Raw genomic sequence first — 19916 nt, 5'->3', positions numbered from 1 at the left:
GTATATATACCCGAACTATCCATTTGGACGACCATCAATTTAATGACAACGAGTTTTCTCGTGATGTCCGTATGTACTTGCGTATGTGCGTATGTATTTCGCATAACTCAAAAACGGTATGGCGTAGAAAGTTGAAATTTGCTAAGTAGACTCCTAGTGAGGTCTAGTTGTGCACCTCCCCTTTTGGTTGCATTACACATTCAGACGATCATTTCTTGGGCTAAAACAAAATGGCTGGAAAAAAAAAAATGTTGCCAGTTTTTATGTACAAATATATCTTCAATATAATTGTCAGGTTTCAAATTTCTACTTAATGATTTTGGTACATATTTGGCTATGGGATCATGTATCCCTAGGGATCACGCATCTCCAGTCTCCCCTACTTTCTTGTTGCAACGTACTGAGATATCGAGAAAGTACGGATACTTTTTGACAGTTGAAATTTATTTTCAAATGTTTATCTTAACAGAAAAAATTCATTTGAGTTTATTTTTAGTTTTGAAAATATGATTCTTATGAAACGTAAGAAGAACAATCAATGAAAACTTCGCGTGTGTTTCTGGTGGTTTTTTTTTTTTTTTTTGATGATATCTATAACGGGTATGTTTGTGGTAGTTTAATTTTACCTTATTCATGTTGCATTTTACAACTAAGGTTTTTTAAAAATCTTTGTGAATAATTTATTTATGTTTTAAAACTAAAATTTTTATATAAATAACTTCTTTTAATTATTATTTGTGACTTCATAATCGATAGTTTCCTTTTATGCGTAGTCTTTTTAAGTGGAATACATTTAGAAATGTTTTTACCGTTTTACCTCTTGCTGAAATACTTTTTTCAAAAAATCTTCTATAGGCAACAAATGTTTTGAATGAATGCTCACAAACCATGATTGAGCAATTCCAGAAAGCTATTGAGAATAGCAATTCTACTATTGACGTTAAAAAGTAAGACATTTAAAAGATTTTATATGCATTAAGAAATTGTAAAAAAAAAAAAAAAAAAAAAAAAAATAATAATAATATGGAAAGTATTTAATGACTAAAATTATAAGCTTTTTAATTTAAAAATCTAACTAGGAGTTCTTTACTTATATATGTAGAAAAATAATAATACGACAGAAGATCGGAACAATGGTATAAAGGTAATGTTACTAATCCAGGAAGATAAACATTAATTACAACTACTAATTCGTACTGAGTAATATGAACATTAAATATTAAAAACAGAGTGAGTGCAGTACTATAAATATACCTAGACCTTCTTCAAAAATCATTAGTTTCTTTCAAAACTGTTTTCTACGTACATAATGTAGATTTAAAATTAATCTAAGAGCAATTATCAGAGAATCGAATTATTTCAAAAGCTCATTTCAAAACCATTTTCGTATGACACGTATTTACTATGCGACACATACACCGGTATGAAGACCGGAACATGTGTTTTGTTGTTGATGAATGGAAGTTTGAATTTGAAACAAAAGTCGTTCATATTCATTGACGTAGAAAACGTGCATGTTTTATGTTTCAGTTTTTAGGCTTCTTTGGTGCATCGGAATCAGCAATTGGTGCAAGTTCTGCTTCGTCTGGAGAGTTTATATGTTGGTTTTCTACTATCAAGGACTGAATATTAGCACTATTATTCTCAGTTTCATCACCAACGAGCTCGTCATCTTGCCCCGGACTGCCTGTTTGAACGGATACGTCGATATTTCCATAAAGGATGGCGATGTAGTATTTAAACTAAGTTACTCATAAATACTAAAGAAACACGAGAAATCTTATCTGTATCTGTAGCAGAGCTTATTTACATATGCACAAAAGTTATATCGTGACAACTATAAACAATCAAAGCTTCAGAATTAACACAAATATGGCGATTTCAACGTCTCTATACTATTTCTGAACGAACAGCGAATAGGAGAGCCAGTGGTATCCAGTTGATGCTGTTACCTTCTGGAAAACGGAAAAATTAAGGTATTCGTCATCTTGTCCGGCTCGTCATCTTGCCCCGGTCTCCCCTACATATGTAAGTTTTCACTGACGGTTCCCGAGTTAGACCAGAAACATGACCGGGTGGACGGTTCCAGAGTTTTTCCGAAAGGTTCCAAGTTAATTTCAGGAAAGTTACCAACTTTTAGCGGGAAACTTTCCCGGTTTTTGCTAAATATGTTATTGACAGAAATTAGGCACATAAGCTGCCCAATATTTTACAGGAACGAACGAATTTACAGTGCCTTATTTTCATGAACTGTACAAAGTATGCAAAAAATAAATAAATAAATGATTAATACAAGAGTTATACGTGTTGGGCCGTGGTAGCCCGATCGGTAGAGTGTCGGATTCGGGGCCGGAGGGTCCTGAGTTCGAACCTCGATGGTCGAAGACCCACCGTCGTCATTAATGGGGACTAGGCGACGTTAAATATGCTCGTGGTGTCAATGTCCTCCAAGTGAAACGATACCTCTGGGGGTGCTAGAACCAGGTAGCTATTAGCTCCTGGACTAGTTCTAAATTCTCATTAACTGTTCGATCGGGTGATGGTGCTGCCATCTATTGGAATATAAAATAATGGAGGCAAGGCATTTAGTATGCAGTCCTCGACATAATTACAGTTGTAGTCAGTTGTGACTCTGAATAGTAATAGGAATAATTATACGTGTTTAACATTGGAAGGTTTTATTGGCTCACCCTGCACTTTAATAAGAGTGATAAAAGTGTATGTAATAATTTGAGGCTTATGAATATGGCGTTTAACATTTAATAGCTAATTCTTAAACTTTTTCCATATAGAATGTTTGGCGCCTTTACTCTAGATGTCATCGCACACTCAGCATTTGCAACGAAGATCGATACCATAAGGAATCCAGAAAATCTGTTTGCAAAAAATGCCAAAACTTTTTTCCAAAACTTTTCATTGTTCAACATTATACTTCTCCGTGAGTAAAAGTTTAAACTTTCCCTCTCTCTCTCTATCTCGTTTTGTGTCACCACATATATTCACAATGGAAAGTGATTATAAAAATCAGTATACATAATAGATGTGAATAGTTTTTGTATATGTGTTGTGTTTTAACCCCTTCAGTCGGAATTATGAAATATTGGACCAAAAATGTTGATATTTGGTACACAGTGTACTATGGTAAAGGGTATCTTATAAACAAAATTTTGAGTTTGTAGGAGAAAAATTAAAAGAGTTATGGCACATCCAATATTCCGGACTTATATTTTTGAAATTAATATTTCATATACAAAAACGATAAAATACCGAACAAACTTCATTATAAAATGTTCTACAAACAATTATAAAACATAATAAAAGCGTTTGAAGCGATTAATTAAAGATTATATATTTTTAAAAAAATCAGGAAAAAAACCTCGCTTTTCAGATTAAAATCTATGGTTGGAAAAATGAGCCACTCTCTATCTCTCAATCCTTATATGTCAGTGTTGTCAATCCCAATACGAAAAATTATTTCACAGATTATAATAAGTCGAATGTAAAGAGTCAGCTACAAAAAAAGTCAACTAATTAAATCAATTATTAAATGATTAGCGGCTGTTTAAAGTGTATGTCCGGTATAGCAGACACCAGGTCTGAAGGGGTTAATGCTCTTCATCTTCGTAGTGAACGAAAAGAAAAAATAAAAAAACTGCATAGATCGAGCATATCTAGGAAGACTTTAGACAGTAAGTTAAACGGCCTACAAGTTTGATCGAATTAGTGGCGCCTTTACTGTAAATGTAGAACCAGATGACTTAGGACATGGTACTATACAATAGACCTTCGTTTTACACGGGTTTAATTTATGCGGTTTCGGTTATACGCGATTTAAGATTTGACACCTTTATTTTCTTTACGCGGATGAGTTTCGGTTTTACGCGGATGCGGCAATGCAAAGAGAGAAAATTTTCCCCTCTTACAAAATACAAACTCTAAAGATTGCAGATTACGCGCAATCAACTGCATTTTGTCTTGCTAATAATCGAGCTTGGGCTAATGGAGACATTTTATGCGATTGGTTCCAGAGCTCTTTCCAGAGTATAAGTTATTAAACTTACACAGTTCAGAACTCACTGGAAGAAGAGCTTTTAGGAGTGACGAAGGAGGTCAAAACCAACGAGGATACCGACGTCGGTGATACCAAAAACGTTCACATTGAAAATTTCGAACCATTCCTAGACAATAGAAATGATCCTTCTGATTTGTTAGTGAAGGAAGATTCTATCATGGAAATGACGCAAATGATAATGGATGCGTTAATACTCTGCAAAGAATTACCGAGAAAAATTCTTAATGACTGCCAAAAGAGTATCATAGCCAGCTCCTCTTTATAAACAGAACACGAAATTAATTTATGTTTTCTTTATACATGTTGTGCATAAAAGTCGATTACACATTAAACTTATTATACAATTAGTGATCACTAGAATGAAGTATTTTGTTATCTACGGAACCAAACCCCTATTTTAACACTAGTATTAGGTCTCATTTTAGGCGGTTTCGATTTTCGCGGCATTTCCGTGGAACGTAACTCCCGCGTAAAACGAGGGTCTACTGTACTTAAAACCTTCATTCCTCGCCAGTGTCGTCTCATATATTAATGCCAGAGGTGGCCCAACAGAGAACTAGATCTGGAAGCAACTTTAAACAAAACCAAGTTTTGGAATACAGAAGCAAATGTATTTAAAACATAATTGATGAATTCTTAATTTTAGTTGTAATTTAGCTATAATTCTTCGAGAAAGTAAGGCAAAAAATCGTTGCTTACATAAACTAACAGCAATACTGCAAGTTAGAAATTAGAAAAAAATACTATTCTAATAAAAAAGTAAAATGGCACGTTCTGTAAAAAAGTCAGGAGTGAAAGGGAAAATAATTGATTAGAATTAAAATAAAAATTCTAACAATAAGATATGACAAATACCATACAAAAAAAAGAAAGAAAAAAAAAGAAAATACATATAGCTTGGCGAAAAAATAGAACGAAAGAAAGAAACATAGAGACGTTACCATGACAACAAGCAAAACGTTATATTTAACTGCGTAAATGAAGGTCGTTCAAGTCTGAAACAATAAAGCCTAGTAGACCATGTTTTGCGACTTATCTACAAACCGTCTAAGGTCTCGAGAGAAGGGTTTATAGACCATCTCTCGAGATACGGTCTAGAGACATTCTGTCTACGACGGAGACATTCTGTCTACAGACCGTCTAGACACACATTTCTTTGCCTTTTCGAGCGTCTAACGATGTGAATTTTTTAGTCTAGCCTATGCAATTCCCCTTGGAGGACATTGCTTTGTGTGGACTGAATTCTTGCTTAGTGCTAATTACCAGTGGAATAACGCAAAAATGTAAACGTTAGTGGAAGCGTGAAGATTTTGTAGAAGGCTGTAGGTTTGTAATGCATTATTATATAAATGATAGAAAGGCGTTTTCTGAACTTCATCCGGCTGATGTCAACTGATTTTGAAGACTTGTTTCTGGTGGTTGGAAGAACAATGATGATGAGCCTTTTTGAGGGAGAGGTTTCACTCGTCAAATTTTTTTTTCGCTTCCGGTTGAATGATGCTTATAAATAATGAATTTTCTTTTCGATTTCCCTCACTTTCATGCTGTGCTAAAGATTCTAGGTCCTTTTTAAAGCAATTTATTCCGATTTCTGTAGTCGGGACTCGTAAGATCCCACCAAAAATAAGCGTCAAGTTAATCTTCAACTACTGAAAACTTTCTCATCAGACCACATATTTCCACACGGACCACATATTCCACACCATAGGACCGTTCAGACCACATATTTCCACACGGACCACATATTCCACACCAGAAGACCTTCCAGACCAAATATTTTCACCTGAAACTTTAGAAAATAGCTGTAAACAGCCTATCTACACCACTCGGGAGTTGAAGAGAGACTGGGTCAGGCCTTTTCTTTCGACGATGAGTGATGTCCACACTGTCAAATTGTCGTACAACCTCTTTAACATTGCATGTGACCTTCCATTCCAATCGGGACTTGAGACCGGCGGCTTTTAATCACTCAAAAGCCCGTTGATGGATATTCGTCTAGAGACATGTCTACGAAGACATCCTGAGACACATAACAGAGATCAAAATCACGCAATATGTCTATTAGTGTGGGCTAGGCTTAAGAGCTGCGAGTCTTACCGATTAATATCTTAATGCTCTTCAATATGAGTGAAGCTCAGATTTGGTACTTAATTGAGTTTCTTACAGGTACCTTGCCGGACTGGGTTCCATTTAAGAGTCATATTGGATTATTCGGGAGTGGAGATTTTTTCCGAGATGTCATTATTAGCGTTATTAAAGAGCGCAAACAAGAAGGAAAAGTAAGTAGAAATCCACACACGTGAAATAAATAAAATAACTAACTCTTTCCTCGACGCCATCAGTAGCAAAATTACGTTTCAGTGATGTAGGACATAACCACCCAAGATATAAATAATTAACGACTCGTTTTTTGATATGTCTTTGTATTTCAGAGCACGAAACTCATTTTGGGCTTTAAAAAAGAGACAGTTGCGCAAAATATTAAGCCTGGGAAAGATTTCCGCCATTTAAATTATTCTGTCACTAAATTTTATGTGTACAGAGGATGGGCGTGTTTTTGCCATAATTTTTTCTTCTTCTTGAAAGCGTTGCAATTATTTGCTTTTCTTTTGAAATTTAATTTTGTTAAGCTTTCAATTATAAACATGCAAATAAACAACCCCTCGTCACAACCAAATGTAACATGAAGAAGCTGTTTTGTCACTGGAAACCTTTATGAAAGCCCAGTTTCCTACAGATTTTCCACTACTACTAGATGGGTTCTTCGCCTTTTGACATCTGGCATCGTGTACTGTTGTGTGAGTAGAAGGATGGGAGACACTTGAACATCCCTTCCTATGGCCAGGACATGTCATACTGCGATTTCCACCTCTTTGGGGTCCTTTAACAGAAACTCTAGGATGGCGAAAATTCAACCACAATGGGAAGGTTGAGTCCACGTGCGCAATTGGTTGGAAACAGGACAGACTTCTTTCTCCAGAGCAGCTGGATCTGCAAAATAATCTATACGCTTGAGGAAATGTGTTTCTAAATCGGGGGATTACATGGAAAAGTACTTACTCCCTCCCCCCCCCCTCCAATTTAAATAAAAACATTAAAACACAAAAAGTCGTCATATATGATTCACCTTTGTACTTAACGCACATTTCGATTCTTTAACGTAAGTAATTATTAAAAACATACACGTGCGGGAATTGATGCCTAAAACATTTAACTCGATATTCAGCTGAGAAAAAAATTCTATAACGTTTGATAGGAATATGTAAATAAATTTTACCAAGAGTATAAAAAAATGTCATTTCTAATTGTTTTAGAAGCATAAAAAAGCAATAAAATATTAATGATCATTCATACAAAATATATGTTTTAATTTCGCAGCGTTACAACGATATGTTGCAGTTATTAATGGATGTCGTCAACGATGTTTCAAATGAAAAATATTTAACCCAGAACCTAGAGCCTGTGTGTGTTGAAGATCAAGAAGATCAATATGGAAGCATTATAAGCAAAGATGGAAGTCATAACATAAAACACAAAAGTAAGCAAAAGAAGAATGGAATATTATTAAATAACGTATAAAAATGGATGTATGAAACTTAATTTTTTTGCTACTAAATACAAAGAGGTAAATTTCTAAAATATTATTTTTCTGTTTTAAGTTTGTAGGTAAAAAGGGTTTATGAAAACTGTAGACATAATAAGTTTAGAAAACTTAATTTTTCAGCTATATAAGTTTTCATTGATGCAATTTTATCACTACCAATGTCAACTTAGAATTTCAGTCAACAATCGTTATGAATAAATTACTTTTAACTTACCCTTGTTTAAAACCACTCCCCAAGCTAACCACGGTTTGGTAAACCGTTTGGTACCGTTGTAAATGCATATTAATCAAGAAAATTTACTGAACTAAGTGTTATTTTTCTTTTTAGAGCTAACCGAAGACGAGATGATCGCTCAATGTGTTTCTTTCTTTACTGCTGGTTTTGAGACAACAGCCTTAACTCTATCTTACGTGGCTTATAGTCTTGCTCTTAATCCTGATTGTCAAGAAAAGTTAATACAAGAAATAGACTCGGCCTTTGAATCTCATGTAAGAACATTTGAATTGTTGTATCAATGAAAATTGCATACAATTTGCTTCAATTTTAAACTTTATTAATGTTTTTCATACATTTAATAAAATATGGTGTTTGTGCGTTTGTGGCGCATTCTGAGAAAACGGAAAAGCCTAGAAACAGGAAACTTGGAAAACAGATGTAGCGATTGGCCCAACTGAGCAGTATGCACTTCATTACCCGATTTCTGATAAATTAATTTGAAAATCTGTTTAATATTTTTGCTATTTTTTGCCCCCCTAACCCAAACGCATTGTTCTGTTACTCTTAAGTGTAACGTTGTAAATAGCGAAAATCCATTTTACTAAGGTTATATTTGTTAAGAATTTGAAACAATCTATTTCCCACACAGTTCAAGTTGAAAATAAACATACAGTGTTTTAAGCTTTGCTACGTGTCTTACATATCAATAAACATATAGTACGGGAATGTGGGACAAAGTGACTGAGTTTTTTCAAAATGAACAAATCGGAAATTTGTTTTGAAAATAACAGTACATAAAGAAAGAACATTGTATTCTACAATAAAACTTGCGTTGAAACAATATTTTTTTAATTTTTGGCAGTAAATTTGAGTCTTAAAAAAACTGGGAATGTGTAAATTTTTTTTTCATGGGGCAAAGTGAAAAACAAAACATTTTTCTAATGAAATACGTATTTTCTATTCGATTATAAAACATATTTTTGAACAAAAGGATCAGCAAATAAATGTTGAATGAATAAATGAAAAGATAATACAACAATAAATGAATAATTGAATGAATAAATCAATTAATATGTGAAGAAAAATAAATGAGCGAGTAAAAGAATGAATGAATAAGAAATATGTGAATGAATGAATTGATAAGTGAATTACTAAATAAAGGAATGTAAATTAATTAATTAATAAATGAAAACGCAAGTTATTAATATTAAATGATTGAGTGAGTAAATGACAAATTATTTCACTTTACCTCGTATGTACATTACTAATTTTACAACTTACTTAAAATACAATCCTGACTGGAATAGACTACATATGGCACTATATAGGTAAAATACCAGATAGGTGAAGCTAAAAGCAGAGTAAATATTTCACCATTTCACTTTGTCCCGCTATTTCACTTTGCTTCATGTTCTCCTGCATAAAATTAGATGCTTGTGTGTATTATGTGCGTGTGTAATAATTTTTACCCCCCTCCCCCTCAAATTTATTTAAGCAGCTGCGAGAGGCAGCTTTTTAGTGAAAAAAAGTAAAGGACAAGAAAAAAAAAAATTGTGTGAAAAGGCGAATCATCTACCCACCGAATGAAGCTAGTACGAAATATCTCAAGTATAGAAAATTTACTTAGTCAAAGTTGCTTTTTATGAAATATTTTTAGTGCATACAATATAATTCTTACTCATCGGTTGCATAATTTTTTTTTAATTTCTTAATTTTTCAAAATGTATTTCATTTTCTGTGTCAACTCACAAGTTATATCGTCGTCTCAGAGCAACAGTAAGACATCTAATCCCAGAAATAATAGTGAGATGGGCTACTGTTGCTCTAAGGCGACGATATACACTTCTTGGAAATAGTTTAAAAAAGCGAATAATCCAGTACTTTGATGTAGAATATTCTTTAAAAAATGGAGTAACAGGAAAAGTCTAAATGGTACAATATAAAAGCTTAATTTTTATTTTTCAGAAAGTGATGAATTATGATGCAGTAAGAGATATGAAGTACTTGGATTGTGTTATATCAGAAACATTAAGAATGTATCCCCCATCAATTACGTAAGTTACTTATATTCTTGAACTACAAATTGAGCAATGATGTAAGATTTTTCAAGACTGTTGAGTAGATCTATATTGTGTTTTTACCTGACGGCAGTTCTCAGAGCCCCAGTCCAATGCACTTACTGTGACATCTTAGTTGTTTTCGCAATTTTTGTTTCAAAAATTTTTGTTTTGGTGAAACTTTCGTTTCTGCCTCAAGAACTGCTCAAACCAAATTACATTCAGGTCTGTATACACATTGATAAACACGTCCTGAACTGATTAAAATAGAAGTAATTTAGAATAGAATTTTAAAATAGAAATTAATTGTTATTATAAGTTTTATGCTTTATTACCTTTGCATTGTAAATTTTCATATTTTCACGGGGAATTTTTAAGACTGAGAAATTTTCAAAGTTAATGAGCTGCAAGTTTACAGCGATATTTTGGCTTTCGTTGACAAAAAGTAAACCTCACAAACTGTTCAAATAATATTAGTTACACTATTTATTTGTTTAGTAACATTTCAAAGCACAGTTTGAAATAACATCTGTAACCTTGAGTTTTACATACTAAGTAGAATGTGTTGTTCTTATGACCCGCTAAATTTAATACTCTAGGATTGATTTAAACTCATTTCCCTTGTTGTTTCAAACGTAGATAATGCACTTATATAATAATAGTGGGGTACGATGGGTACAAAGTCATATTTTCTACTGTTTTTAATGGGGACAAAGCACTTTCCCTTCAATGGGGTAAGATTGGGACAACTTATTTTTTTAATGAAATACCATAGCAGTTAGAGTTATTCTTTTGCAAAAACTTGTAAGAGGAATACTCAACCGACATATTAATGATTTTTAAAGCTTTTAACTTTTCCAATAAAAATAGGAACAGAGTAAAACTTTGAAAAGTGTGCCAAAGTTACCTCAGTTTACGGTAAAAAAAAAAAGTAATTTTGGCTATTTTTGGTGACCAATTCCAAGGACCCGTGAGACTGGCCGTAAATCAGGCCCCAGTCAACAGGAACAATGACTGTGCCTATGGAAGGTGTCTTTATGTAGTCGCAAACACAGCATACACGACTTCAATCATTTAGAAGAGTTTTCACTACGCATTTGATTCACCTCAGATTAAGTAAAATGAATTGATGACGATGGGGACCCAGACCGTCCCTTTGCAACGTTTTTTCAACAACTTTTGAGAACTTCTGTTCAATTTCCAGGAAGGAATGTTCTCAACATTCATTATACACTCAAAAATTTAAACTTGATAAAACGTTGACAATTTGAATAAACACTGAAATGTCCCCCAGGCAACGAAAAACTTCACCGCGGTTTGGCCAGGATGCTGGGGAAACCGTAAAATGGGGTGAATCGGAACACTTTTCAATTTTGAATGCAAAAAAAAATACTAAAGATTTTTAAAAATTTTTTTTTATTATTGTGGAAAAAACTTGGGTCATGTTTTGGCCTTGCATTTTTGAGCAGAAAAAAATATTTACATACATAATTTTTCATTGGTGTTCTGATGCCCTCCGCAAAGAAGGGTGAACAGAAACACGTGTAAATATCTTTATTTTTTCTGATGCAGCCTTTAATATAGCAAATAAAAGCGAATTATAATGATAGAGGCGCATAGTGCCGTGGGCAGGTAAACAGTAGCATAACTCGGTTAATACTGAATTTAGAAATTATTACATATCCAAAAATAAGCACAAATACCTCAAAAATGAGCTCATGTTGATTTGAGTATTTGATGAGCATTTGAATGTTTCAAATTTGAGTACCACATAGTCGGAGCCATCTTGACTCTGCGAAATGTTCAAATTTGAGTACTTTTCGTCATTTTTTAAATTGTTGCTTTTAGAGTACTTTTCACAAGTTTGATGAAGACTTTAGTTTGCCAATTATACATACATTAACGCAGAACTGATTTTCCTTTTGGGAGAGGGGACCAACTAATTCTTATATGCACATAAAATATCATACTAGGAGTAGCACTATGACTTGACACAAGAATTCTGGAGAGTTGATCACCAAACCCTCCTCGTTTGCGCACCTACATACATATTACATGATGTAAAAATATTTCCAGTATGGATAAACGGACCACCTTCTATAATCTGCGGGAATAATAATAATTTAAAAAAAAAATGCTTTTTGATGAACTCTTCCTTTCTGTATTCTGTATGTTACTTTAAAACTACTTCTTAGTCCCTGGTATGGTTATTATTATTTCGAAAATCAACAAATTGCATAATGTTATGTACGCATTTGTTTAGTGAAAACTTTCAATTTCAAATATTTTAGGGTACAAAGGTCAGCAGCTGAAAATTACGTAGTGAAGGATTTGGGACTTACAATTGAAAAAGGTGTTATTATAAATATTCCGGTTTACTCAATGCATTTCGATCCAGAATTTTTCCCAGAACCAGAAAAGTTCAAACCAGAAAGGTAAGTAGTAGTTTCGAGCATTTTCTAATTGATCAGTTTGGATGATTTTATGACTTTAACTACTAACTGGCGAGGTGGGGTGTCTTACACCCCATTATGCATTGAAACGTTTTGTAATGATTATTTATATAATCGCTTTATACGTATGTGCAGTGCAATGTGCATGTCATTTTGCGGTACCGTTCTAGTTGTATTTGTGTACATAAGTAATACAATAATGATTAGAAATTTTCCTACTTTAATTTGTTAAATATGTGAACCTGAAATTTGCAAAATCATTTTCGTTAAAAGAAAAAGATAATATAATTCTAGGTAAGCAGTTTTTTGATACAATCTAGGCCATTGGACCGTCATGATGTGGTTAAAAACCTGTTTCTCATACTTTTAAAATAAAGAAAATTCTGAACACCATGAAAATAGTATAGAATCGGCCTGTATAAAATCGAGTCAATCAGCAAGATTCAAAGCACAAGTTATTTCTAGGATTTTGGCAAAGCAACTTGTCTCTATAAGGTAAGAACAATGTCAGATATCGCTTATCTAGTTAAATCTTTTTCCTGTATTTTATTTCTATTCAAAACAAATTCCTATTTAGTCCACAATCTTCATTATCAAAAACTAATTTTTATTTGAAGATCAAAATTTTGGCTCCTAATTTTTTTTCTTGATGAGTAAAGTATTGCTTTAAAGCTACAGGTCTGAACTGATTGCGTATTTTGTAAAAAAAAAAAAAAAAGTTCATTGAGTAACTATCTAATTAGCGCTAAAGTCAGCAATGATTTGAAATCATTGAGATTTTTTTTTTTGCTATATATTCAAGTGTAAGAATGGCGCAATAATGCCAAATTTGAAGAAATTCAATTAACTCAAACTTACTTATTGTAAAAATAATACAGTAAAACCTGTAACGTTGACCACCCTTGTAAGTTGACCACCTGCCTAAGTTGACCACTAAAGTAGTGCACCACAAGTGGTCGACTTACACAGGTTTCACTGTATTCCAATATTTGTTCTTATGTCCCTTAAAAATACTTGCATTGAACGATTACTTGAAAAAAATATATCATCTCCAAAAGTTCTATAAATACGAACTAAATTTTATCAAAATTCAGGATACTTTATCTCTTTTGTAGCTTGATAATAAAATTTCTCTTTTGCTGTTCTTATTCTATCTTTATTTACACTCTTGCTTGTGTTATTGTACGATAAGTATTGCGATAAGATCCGATAAAGCAATTTTATTTTATTTTAATCTGAGTTCTAAGTTGAAATCTTAGAATGAATCCGATATTTGAAATCTCAGATATTATCATGCCAAAAAGGCAACTATATGTTTGAGATAAATATAAAAAAAAATTCTTGACTTACTTAATCTGCACTTCAAATTATTTTCAGTACTTATAAATTGTATTTTGCTAATGCTCAAGTGCACATGATCAGTTTTTCATAAAACGAGCTTCATCAAGAAAAATTGTGCAATGAGTACTAATCAAAACATTTATGTCTTTTGCATTTCTGTCGTCTTTTGACTTTTTGCCACACATGAACACTCACTCAGTAGCGGATTTTAGTGGATGCCCAGGGGGCCCGTGCCCCCCCCCAAAAGGCTGAATTAATTTAACTATTTTTAAATTATTTTTTAATTGACTTCTCTATAGAATTTTTTTACTTCGTTATTTAAAAAGATCACAAAACACACACATCATATTTTGAATAAAAGTATTTTTGTTTGCTAAAGCAATAACACTGGAGTCAAAGGCCACAGTAGCAGAACACATTTAACTCGCTGGTTTTGAATTCAAGAGAACGTATAATATCGCGATTTGTCCATTAATTCTTCTATGATGGAACCAATAATTAACATTTTTATTGATTTTTTTTTTATTGAAATGTAAATTAGTTAAAAAAAACTTAAAAGAGATATGGGATTATTTAATAACCTTGCACTCGTGCTATAATCATAAGGACAATGTTCCTAATTAAAACCGCTAATTGTATAGAATCTCGGTGACATCATACAGGGTATAGTTTTTTATTGGTTTGAAACGTTTAAGATGTTTTACGTCTACATTGAAAGTATATTAGTGCAAAATATTAATGTACTTAGAAAATTATAGTCATTGAAGGGATAAAAAAAATCTAAAAAATAAAGTCATGAAAACTTTCTTATGAAACATCGTACATGGGGGAGGGGGCTATTCAATTTCCCGAGCCCCCTCTAAAAGATTTTTCTGTATCCGCCCCTGCACTCACTAGTTAATCACGATCTAATGTAGCAAGTTTAGCCCCAGTGACTGGGAAGTTGATGACTTAACTAACAGTTTGACTTGAAACACTTGAGCAATATCTACTCCAGAAACTTGTGGAAAACAGCAGGATAATGTTTCATAACTGAAAACAGCTGATACATAATCCATGTTTCTTTCCTTAATTGAAATTTCTGCAATCCTTCCCACGGCAAGAGTATCTTGAATCAGCTTTTTTCTTCCTATGTTCGTCCGAATAAACTAGTCCAGTCAGTACATTTCGAAACACACAGGAATGACACCAGTTGTCTGAAAAATATTACAACATACTATACTCTATTCGTGTCATGACGACGATCAGGCCCGGATCTATAAATTTTGTGCTCCCTGCAAAAAATCAGCAGGGCCCTTAACCGCCTACTTGATTGCCCACCCCCCCCTACCCCGAAAATAAATTTTTAATAGAGTAATTGCTTGTGTAATAACAAACTAAATGTAAATCAGTTTTTTTTTCGAGTGTGTTTAAAAACAGACTTTGCCACAAACTTCCAAGTAAATAACATCAAATGCCTTTATTACCATACTTTAGCATAATCACATGTATTTTTAAGAAATTTGCAATTTTTTTTTCCTTTGACAAAATTATATAACACTTCAACTGAAAAATCGGCATAACTATCGGGTGAGTGCAAAAGTTCGTGCGGAGTTTGTGAAAGAAAGTCATACAATGATTAGGCAAGTAAAACTCTTTATTCAATCAATGGTACATTCTCCATCGTTGTCTATAATCTTCTTCCGACGTTCTGGCAGCATACGGATGCCCCGATCATAAAAACTGCGTGGTTTAGATTCGAAGAACTAAGACACGACGTTTTGTAAGGCATTCAAAGAGTCAAGTTTTTTTTTCATTTAAATGATTTTGCAATGACCGGAATAAGTGATAATCCGATGGTGCGATATCAGGAGAATACGGTGGATGAGTTAGGACATCCCATTTCAGGCTGTTCAGTTTGCGTAGCGTCTGTCTTGAAACGTGTGGTCTAGCGTTATCTTGATGAAAGACTACGCCTTTGCGATTTGACAAACTCGGAAGTTTCTGTTGGATTTCTCGGTTCAGATTAGTTAAGTGACGACAGTACTTGTCCGAATCAATCGTTTGGCCGGCGGGGAGAAACTCAAAATAAATTATACCCTTGCAATCCCACCAAACACAGAGCATCACCTTCATCGGGTGCAAACTGGCCTTTGCCATTGCGTCACCATGTTCACCTGCCTGTTTCCATGTGCGTTTGCGCTGAACGTTGTTGTACAGGACCCATTTTTCATCGCCCGTCACTAATCGATCCAAAAATGGCTCGTTTTTGAGCCGCTCGAGTAAAGATAAGGCAGCAGAAATTCGCTGGATTTTGTTGCTCTCGGTCAACAAATGGGGCACCCATATATCGAGCTTTAAATCAAATCCGATTTTTTTTTTGAAACGCCAAAAAAAGCGGTTGATCAGTCAACTAAAGAACGCAAAACGTCGTCATCAATGTCGGAAGGTCGACCTGAGCGTGGCTCGTCTTCCAGCTTAAAATCTCCGCAACGAAATTTTGCAAACCATTTTTCCACAGTTCGTTTAGCTGGTGCTTGATCTTGATAAACATCTTGAATGTTTTTTACGGCTGCTGCAACCTTTATTCCCTTCCGAAACTCGTAAAGCATAACATGCCGTAAATGCACTTTATCAACACTCATTTTAAAAGTAATCTTTCTCGAAGCAGTTTGTATCTGCACAAATTATTTTGATTGGAATGAAAGCTGCACACGTCACCTTTCCAACGATCTGACTCACGTAGATAGTGGCATTAATGACAACACGTTACGCCCGTTCTAACGCCATCTATTGCAACTCCGCACAAACTTTTGCACTCATCCAATTTTTCTCAAGGAGTAGTTAATTTTTATTTATTTAAAAATATTTCTTCACCTTTTATTCCCCCTTTTCTCTCCAACATTTATCCGCGTTAGTATTTAGAAACTAAGGAATTTTGCTTTTGAGGATATTAAAAAAAACTATAAGTTTGTATCAGAGATAAGTTTTCTTGCATTGTATCATTATACTGTAGCTAGAAATTGACTTATACTTTTGATAGGAATAGCCTTACACTTTTCCACATGAAAGAATTATTTAGATCCATGTTCTTCAGATGTTTTTCGGAAACTCTTATGTTTACAGGTTTTTAGAGAGGAGTCATCCCCAGTATGCTTACCTACCGTTTGGAGCTGGCCCAAGAAACTGTTTAGGCATGCGCTTTGCGCTTATGCAAATTAAGATGTGTATGAGCAATATATTGCGTCATTACAGATTTCGACTGGCCGATAATACAAAGGTAAATTACTACACTTTTTTCTACCCCTCCTCCTCCTCCCCAATATAATCATATTTAATAAATGCATTAAGATTACTCAAAAGAAAGAAAAATAGTAGTTTTAACAAAAAATTCAAATGCACCTTTTTCTCTGTTGTTCATTGAGAACCAGAAGTGAAAGGAACGCAATACCAAACTTTTTTTACTTAATGAAGAGAACAATTAAAAGTGATGGTAGTGTACGCAAAGTTGGATATCAATTTTTTCGTTAAATTTATTTATTGAAGAAAACGATATTATAAAGAAAAAAAATAACCGGATAAGGGGTTAATTTTCATTACCGTCCTTCCATAGTTAAAAATTTGTGTACGTCATTTCCCATTTGGACGCTTGGTACTTTACACACCTGACGCACCCATTGAGAAGCGAAAAAGCAAAATCACGTTCACCTTCCTCCTGCTTTCAATAGTAAATTTTTTCTTCCTATTCTAATTTTTATCTTTTCTACTTTTCAATCATTTTTACACAAAATATAAAGACATTTCCCGCGCATGAGTTTTAAGAAAATACCGTTAACTTGTTAACCTTCCAGAATACAAGTGAGAATTTTTCTCACACCACATATTTCCCTTATATTTATCAACTAACATATGTAATAGATTTTAGTCCATTTAGGCACATACCTGGTTTAATATTTGATAAAGTAAAATAAAATCAAGTTTACGGCGAATCGCGGGAACTCTTACTTGATGATGAAAACACTCACATTCGGAAGACAAAGTTCCACCAGAACTTAAGCGGTTAGAAAAGCACTCACATTTCGTCTACTCCTACTTGCAAACTGCCCCAACCCTCGGGTTACAATCAAACAAAGACTAAGTATTTCGAATTTTAGAAGGTTACAGGGAGAAGCTAGAGATGCCAACATATTTCCATATAGCGTAGAATCTCAGACATACTTTTTTTCTTAATGTATTTTGCTCACCGCACAAGTTTTGAAGGTATAAATAAAGCAATGACAAAGCCATTTTTCTATACCTTTATAAAAATTGTAGCTCTATGTCCAGACAAAAACTTTAACCGTAATAGAAACTTCCCAAGATGTAATTCTGCATGATATACGTTGTTATATTGGCATGCGGCTAATCAAGCATCACTGTTACATTAACTGGATCAAAGACTATTGATGCAAAATGTCTTTGATGGAGGAAAATATTGCAACGGAGTTTAAGTACCTACCTTAATACAATAGCTTTTTTCACCCAACTTTTGTTCCTATACAAGATTTTAGCATAAAATTCTCCCACTAGAATATTAAAATGAAATTAACGTTTTCTACGCATCTCGCCATTAGCCAAGAGAAAGAAAGCATGCAGCTTTTTTACTGCTTTTACAATGTTTCTGTTTTAATGAATATGTTTCCATTACTGAAAGATTTGAAGATTGCACTTTTAGGTACGCATTTGACCAAAATGCCCAGCATATGGAGCAAAATAACTTTTTCTCTTTTCTCCAGCTTGTAAATCAATTCTAGAGCTTTTGTAGCTCTTTTGTTCTCTCAAAGCATTAATTATTTTTAGAATTTGAGCGTTTGGATACTAAGTTGCTTTAAAAAAAAAAACAAACAAACAGAGCTTACAACTTTATATACAGCTTGTAGTTTCTAGAGCAACTGAAACTATACTTCTTTTACTAAGAACTGATTGGTATTTTTCTTCCTATTTAAACTGCATTTTTCCTACCGTTTGTTGACTCTAAACCTACAATTTTAATTCAAGGTCCGGCTATTATAATTTCCAGTACTGACGTAACTGTACGAGAACGAAAAGCGGGAAGATGGCACAAATGATTGCATATTTAAGAGCATTTTCTTGTGCATGTGCAGTGCTATCGGCGCCATTCTGAAGTAAGTGGTTCTCGTGGAAAGGCGCATTAAACATTGCTCTTCAATTCCTGTTTACACCATAATGCGAACTTTTCAATTGCTTCCTGAGTGCGTACGGACTGCGGCCGACCTGTGTGTGGATCATCGTCGACGCTTTTGCGCCCGTCCCGAAATTGTTTAAACCATTCAAAAGTTCAAGTGAACTTGTTTCAACATTTTGTATGTTTCTGCAGCTGTCTTTTCAAATTTGAAGCAAAATTTAATGTTAATTCTTTGCTCCATTTTCACTTCGACGACAGGAATTTGAGAGCTACGTTTTAATGCGCCCTTTCCACGAGAACCATTTACTTCAGAATGACGCCGATTGCACTGCACATGCGCAAGAAAACGCTCTTCAATATGCAATCATTAGCGCCATCTTCCGGCTTTTCGTTCTCCTACAGTTACGTCAGTCCTGGAAATTTATAACCGAATCTTGTAGAAACAATTTTATATCAATGGCATAATTTGTTATTTCCGTTACAGGTTCCAATCGAGTTTAATATAGGAAGTGTTTTTCTAACAGTAAATGAGCTACCATTAAAGATTGAAAAAAGAAATGACTTGTGAATTGGAAATCCTATGAACTGTAAAGTGTATAATTTAAATCTTTATATAAAACTGGAAATCATTTGTTCATTTTGTATGTGTTTTACTTGTCATATCAGCATCGCTCGATACACGCTGTCAGATTTTATCACTGGAAGTTGTAATAGTTGTAAATAAAAAGTGAAAATCTTGTTGCATTCATTCAGTTTCCAGCCTTTAGAAGCTACTACATCGATCTTACGAAATTTTCCTTCATCAAGAGCCCCATTTAATGAAGTGAAACAAGGGGAAACTAGGTGAAAGTTATAGGCTCACGTCGGCATTAGGAAAAAAAAAATATGCATTTCTTAGTGAACAATAAGGAAGTTGCAACCTATTAAATGTTCATATTTTGACTATTGGATATTGTTAATTGACCCTCAAAACTAAAAAATTCACCATCGCCGAATTTTAAAACACCG

At 33.9% G+C, this 19916-nt stretch overlaps 1 protein-coding gene across 1 annotated transcript; it reads left to right on the top strand.

The window, feature by feature from the left end:
- Nucleotides 1-6274: 6274 nt before the first annotated feature.
- LOC129231880 (cytochrome P450 3A19-like) lies at nucleotides 6275-19566 on the top strand. Its single transcript, XM_054866270.1, has 7 exons — nucleotides 6275-6351; nucleotides 7451-7610; nucleotides 8005-8165; nucleotides 9859-9947; nucleotides 12242-12385; nucleotides 16850-17003; nucleotides 19393-19566. The coding sequence occupies exons 2-7, from the start codon at nucleotides 7463-7465 to the stop codon at nucleotides 19474-19476; spliced, it is 780 nt and encodes a 259-aa protein (XP_054722245.1). The 5' UTR covers nucleotides 6275-6351; nucleotides 7451-7462; the 3' UTR covers nucleotides 19477-19566.
- Nucleotides 19567-19916: the final 350 nt, after the last annotated feature.

This window comes from Uloborus diversus, chromosome 10 (genome assembly GCF_026930045.1).
Source record: "Uloborus diversus isolate 005 chromosome 10, Udiv.v.3.1, whole genome shotgun sequence".
Classification (NCBI taxonomy): domain Eukaryota; kingdom Metazoa; phylum Arthropoda; class Arachnida; order Araneae; family Uloboridae; genus Uloborus; species Uloborus diversus.
This window is presented reverse-complemented; position numbering and strand designations above follow the sequence as displayed.